The sequence below is a fragment of the Eutrigla gurnardus genome (assembly GCF_963514095.1).
Source record: "Eutrigla gurnardus genome assembly, chromosome: 22".
Taxonomy (NCBI): Eukaryota; Metazoa; Chordata; class Actinopteri; order Perciformes; family Triglidae; genus Eutrigla; species Eutrigla gurnardus.
The window spans coordinates 8363976-8370201 of record NC_139933.1 but is presented as its reverse complement, the minus strand read 5'-3'; the positions used below and the strand labels follow the sequence as shown (position 1 = coordinate 8370201).

The 6226-nt window shown below is 45.5% G+C and overlaps 1 protein-coding gene across 1 annotated transcript; it reads right to left on the bottom strand.

Annotated features, from left to right (window-relative positions):
- Positions 1 to 1199: 1199 nt before the first annotated feature.
- On the bottom strand, positions 1200 to 3776 carry adrb1 (adrenoceptor beta 1). Its single transcript, XM_084039889.1, has one exon. The coding sequence runs from the start codon at positions 3754 to 3756 to the stop codon at positions 2365 to 2367; it is 1392 nt and encodes a 463-aa protein (XP_083896015.1). The 5' UTR covers positions 3757 to 3776; the 3' UTR covers positions 1200 to 2364.
- Positions 3777 to 6226: the final 2450 nt, after the last annotated feature.

The following is a 6226-nucleotide window of genomic DNA, read 5'->3' as shown; positions in this document are numbered from 1 at the left end:
CCTGACGTTCCTTTAACGTCTCGGTACAGAGTGGATGTGGTGATTCTGCTGTGGAACCACATTATGGATTAGATTATGGCTGCATTAACGTGTGGGTATATGGAAATTTCACAGGGGGAAGGATTGCACCTGGTCTTGTAACGTATCCTAATAAACCACAGTGAATATATTTGACAAAGATTGAACTGGAGCAACAGTTAAAGGAATATTTACTTATTGATTGTTAAAAAGTGAATTTCTGAAAGTGAACTCTGTGTTTACCAAAAGTAACCCAACAGTAGCCGCAGAGGTCACAGTGATGTCGGTTAATCTGCTTTGACTTGAGCAGCCAAAATACACACGGATGCAATGCATGCAATTTGGAACAATTATTTTGTGAAGCTGCTGATTAGCTCCTCCATCTGTGAGCCCGCTGCTAATCTGCCCAATCACAAACTTCCTGCCAAACAGAAAAATGCTTAATAGTGAAGTGGGTGTTTGCCAGGAGGCCATCAATGACACTGACTGCACTGCTGTTGTTATTATTATTATTATTATTAATTTCTAAATGCTGGGTCTCAATCACACACATTTGTCCAGCCAATCACAAACGATCTTCATTGACCCAGAAAAGGCTGTGTTCAGTTCCATTCTGTTTTTCTGGGTTAATTGAAACGTACCACTCTGCCCTTCTGTAAGAGACCATTAGCACAACAAAGCATGCTGATGTTTTTGTTTCATCTAGCTTAAGAGCTCAATAATACACCTATAAAATCTAGTAAACAGCTGCCATGTTTACTGAAACATGTCCTATATGAACACTCCTGCATGAGAACGCAGCTGACATTTAAACAACAAAAATAGGCCTATTTGGCAAATATTAATAATAGTAAAAAAGAAGAAACATATATGTGACTTTTAATACTTGTTCCAGTGAAACCCACTGCACTAAACTGTGAGAACAATTATATGACGTGTTTTACGTTTATGGAGGGAGCTTCCCACAGCCTGACAACTAACCCTGATGACATCACTATGACATAATCAGGGTTATTTTTTTTAATTATTACCTTGGGCTTGAGAGATTTTTAACAGAAAACAGATTAAACAGACTAAAAGTTAGACTATTTCCCTTCTCTTTAAAAAAAAAATAATAATAATAATAAAATATCTGTCTCGGAAGGGAAATACTGGATTGTTAGAGTACATCTTTAAAGTTTTAAAAATAGTGCATTAGTTAGGAAAATCACAGTCACACACACACAACTTAGGCCCTTTGTACTTTAACTTAATTGCAACATATTAAAATGGGCTTAAATGCCCTTAAAATATAGAATAATAGTCCACTTTAATTGTGAAAAGCAAACAATGCTTTAACATTTTAATTGATAATATAAATAATGAAACTAAGGAAACTGAGCCATCATATTTAAATCCAACCATCGTTTCAGGGCTGTACAAACTTTGATCAAGTCACAGAAAGAGCTGAACGTGTTTAAACATAAAAACACTTAACACCCTCCATATAAACCCACCGTGTGACTGAAGGAATATAAAAACCCATTGCTTAAAAATCCCATTATCTCTCCACGGAGGCCACACAGGTCCCAGCTGCTCTCTGCAGTCCTCAAGGAGATTCCAAAAATAACGCTCAAAGAGTAATTAGCAAGGAAACGTCCTCTTTTTTTTATTATTTCACATGAGAATGTCAACACGTCACCTCACAATAGCATGTAAAGCTTAAATGAGAAGAGAGGTTCAAGTCCCTCGCTTCGGTACCAAACACCACATACGTCACTATGTACAGAGGGCGTGGGAATCAGCCCCACGTCCACTCGTTTAGTTGTAAAAGACAGCGCCGAATAAATACATATTTTTTACATAAATGTTTAATATAAACAAATAACGGTCGCACAAATTGCACTTGCCGATAGCTGTGAGGTAAAAAAACAACAAACACATCGCGAGTCACTCTGACTGGCTTCGCTCAGCGAGTTTATTAGAGCGAGTCATTATAGGAATGAACTGTGACCCATCACCAACCTGGGCTTGCTTTAAAGACACCCACTCCCTCTTAATAGATTATCACCACCACCATAGGGCTGAAATGCTGATCCGATAACATAACGTGCGCTCTTTGAAAGGAGCGTCAGTCCACTGACTGCTGGAAAAGCGCAGCATCCATTCGGATTCATCAGGCGACTAAACTCCAGTTTGAGGGGCTGATATTTGGCGAGTTTGATCATGTCTTACGCGCCAAAATGTCCTGGAGAGACTTGCGCATCTGGGAAACAACGTTTGTTTTTTTTTATTATGGCTTTTCGTGTACATTTCTGGTGATTTCGCCTTGCGCACAAAGCAAAAAAAGTGTATTCCCCTTCCCTCTCACAGCTGGGATTCAGAGTGAGACAGTTTTGCGGTCCCCGCCAGGCTGCTGTCACTGTTGTCCAGCGCGGTGCAATCCGGCCACAGCCCCAGCGTGCCGGGCTCCAGGGCGGCGACGAACCCGCCGGAGTAGCGCGACAGGTCGCAGGAGCTGATGTGCAGCCGGCGGTCCGCCTGCCTCGGGCAGCACAGCAGCCGCTTGAACGCCTTCCTGAAGTCCGGGCTCCGGCAGTAGATGACGGGGTTGAACGCAGAGTTCGCGTACCCCAGCCAGTTCAGGAACACGAAGAGGTCCTTGTCCACCACCTCTGCGCAAAACACCCGCACCACGTTGACGATGAAGAAGGGCAGCCAGCAGAGCGTGAACGTGCCCATGATGATGCCCAGCGTCTTGAGCGCCTTCTGCTCCCGCAGCGCCAGGATCTTCGACGGCCTCTTCTTGCACTTGGAGGTCAGTCCGGTCAAGGTGTTGTGGAACCTGCCCTCGCACTTGTCGATCTTCCTCAGCTGCTTTTTCGCCTCCCTGTAGACGCGGGCGTAAACGAATATCATGACCAGCAAAGGAATGTAGAAGGATATGATGGACGAGGAGATGGCGTATGCCCTGTTGGTGACGAAGTCGCAGCACTCGGGGTCGTCGTAGCAGGCGGTGTCCACGCTGTCCCGGGACCAGTGCATCAGGATGGGGAGGAAGGAGACCATCGCGGAGATGGCCCACACGGCGCACACCACCGTTTTGGCCCGCGCTTTGGTCAACAAGCTTTGGTAGCGGAAAGGGGAGGTGATGGCCACGTACCTGTCTATGGCGATTACGCACAGCGTCTCGATGCTGGCGGTGACGCAGAGGACGTCCACGGAGATCCAAAACTCGCAGAAAAAGGAGCCGTAGAGCCACGAGCCGCGCACCTCGAGCGCGGCGCCGAACGGCACCACCAGCAGCCCCATGATGAGGTCGGCGCTCGCCAGCGACACGATGAACACGTTGGTGAGCGTCTGCAGCCGCTGCGTCTTGGCGATGGCCACGATCACCAGGATATTCCCGAACACTATAGACAGCACGATCAGACCCATCAGCACGCTCATGCCCGCCATCCACTGCTCGGACACGGCTGTCGCGGAGCCCGGTGCGTCCGAGCCGTCGCCGCCGGAGCCGTTCTGGAAGTTGACCGGCGAGGACGCGCCACCGTCCCCCATGACGGGCTGCTGCGCTGTGTGCGGCTCCAGGTCGAGTTCATCAAGGCAGTGCGAGGCGGCCGTGCCAGTGTGTCGCGGTGGCACGAGCCACAGCTCTACTCCCGTCGCGCGCCAACTCCATCTGTGGTTTTCTGTCCTCAGCCTCAGACTGCGCGAGCTGCTGCAAACCGGCCGGCACACCAAAGCAGCCGGTGACATCACTGCTGCGGAGGACCAATCAAAATCAGCAAATCGTCCCAACAATGAAGTTGGGTAATAAAAAAAAAAAAGAAGCTCCATTCAGTCTCACTTCATCATATGAATAAACAACACTTTAATTGAGGAATTGGAGGACAATTTATTTCCAAGGTTTTCCACATCCGGACCGAATCTGCCCTGTGACTGTTATCTGACACCAAATCTGCCAGTTCTTGGAACTTCTGCTGACACCAGAAGCCAGACATGGATTTAGTACTACAGGGGTTTTTCTGTGTTCATCCCTTGCCATAACAAACACGTTTTGTTTGTCCACTTTATATTTGTATCACAAAGAATACATTCAAAAAAACGATGCGGCCAGGCCCAACCACAGTGTTATAATCTATTTCATAATCACGAATTAAGACGTGTATAAAACAGGATTTAACCAACCAATCGTCCAGGTCAGTCCCAGGTCATTAAAATCCATGCCATTAATAGTGAGGTCTTTTATTTTGTTGACAAACGGAGCAAATAGCTGCTGAGGAACATCATGCAAGGACACAGTTGGGACAGACATGTTGCCTCATTAGAGCCTGTAAGAGAAAGTAGAGAACTGACACGGTGCGGATTCTGCCAAATTGCTCCTCAGAAAACAACAAACAATTAATGTTAATGCTGTAAGGTATTATTTTAGCAGCCTTTATGTGACGGCCTTTTAGAGTCTGCAGCCGACAGACAAGACGAGCACAACCGGCCTTGTTTTTGTGTGTGTGCTGTTTAACATGCTTTTTTATGAACCTGATGACCCGATGCCAGAGGCTGTGACACAACCTCAGCCAACATAACAAGTCCATCTCAGGGCGTGTGGAGCTATACCTCAGGCATGTCGGAAGCAGGCATTCCTTGTAGATCTACAAATGCTTGCCCCAGAAGGTCAGCGTGGTCCCCTTTTAAGTGTTGCATGCTGACTGGGGAACAGTGTGCAAACATCCAGCTCATCAATGAATGTACTTTCTCCTTTTTTTTTTTTTCAATCTAGATTTCAAATCTAGACAAATAAAACCAAAGCGATCTGCATGCTCCAATGCAAATATAAGTGAGGGACTAAGTTTTTTTACTTGTAATGTTGGTGAACTGACCCCTCAGGGCGATGGATAAGTTGCAGAACAACCGTTTTATTAAATCTGTAACTCAGAAACATTGCCCCTCAAACCCTTGAAGCAGTTCCTCAACTGTGCTGGTGCACTGACGTCTCTTAGATGCTACGTTTATAAAGTGCGGATCTCCACTTGTGCATAATTTTGCCCACCCGCTGCTTCACTTTCACAAAAATAAGCCGAGCAAAGTGCTCTCGACACACTGAGCAGCAGCTACCTCCCACATAGCTGCATGCCGGCCTCGCATGCTACAGTAAAGTAGAGCAGGTTAAACTTGAATAAACAGCTTGACCTCCAGAAGGTCAAAGTTGAAGTGATGCCTTCTTCGTTTGTGCTTCTAAGAGAATGAAGGTGTGAAGCAGAAGCAGATCAACGTGTGTGATGTGTTTAGGTGAACATTTTCAGCAGCTCTTTTCATCTTAAAACCTAATTTTCCTGCTTTTTTGCATTCACGGTCACACAAGCTGGAAACGTAACATTTTTATCTCTTACACAGATACCATCTTAATGCAGCCCACTCAGCCAGCAAATCCAGCGAATCCATTTTCTGCAATTAAAACGTGTATAAATGGGGATTTTTTTAGCCTTCGCCAACCCTCCATATGGTTTTAAACACCCAACATACCAATTAAATCAGTCATCTTATTTTTAAGCAACCTTTTCACAAGCAATTAACAGCAGAGAGGTCGGTAACAATTAACCAGTGTTGGCTTCATGCATCATGTGAGTGTCATAAGCAGCACAGGAGTCGAGAACGCTTTTGAAAAGCCTTTTCAGTGCTGTTGAAAGGAGCTGTGTGCCAACGGAGGCTCTTATCTGATCAGAATCCTCACGGCCGACTTCAGGGATTCACTTCATTTTAAATGAATGCCAGTCCGTTTTATATATAGGCCATCACTGGCAGCAAACAGAGGCGGGTGTGACCCTTGACATGTGAAAGTAGGAGGCAAGGACGGCGGGCGAAGATGCAAGAGGGAGAGCTGATCGCTTCTCCGTCTTTATTAGAGACTTTTTAAGTAATTATCTCATCCATTACTTTTTTTTCTGACGTACGCAGTGTCATAAATTCTGCTTGATAGGACAGTTAAGTGGTACTTGACAAGGGCCGGTCCTGTTATCTGACCTCAGTGCTGCGTGTCATGACATTATGCAACCTTATTTATTGCGGTTTGTGGACACATTTCTGTGTTGCATTTCTAAAGTTCTGCAGTATCTCCTGGTTATGTTTATGCAAAAAAAGGTTTTGAAACATGTAAAAACGAGCACTCGTTCACATTGGATTCATACAAATCCCATGAAAATAAACAACAATGAATTGATCCTACAAAGAG

What these genes read in the sequence shown, in the direction of transcription:
- adrb1 (XM_084039889.1), bottom strand. Translation starts at nt 3,756, where the DNA reads ATGTCACCGGCTGCTTTGGTGTGCCGGCCGGTTTGCAGCAGCTCGCGC.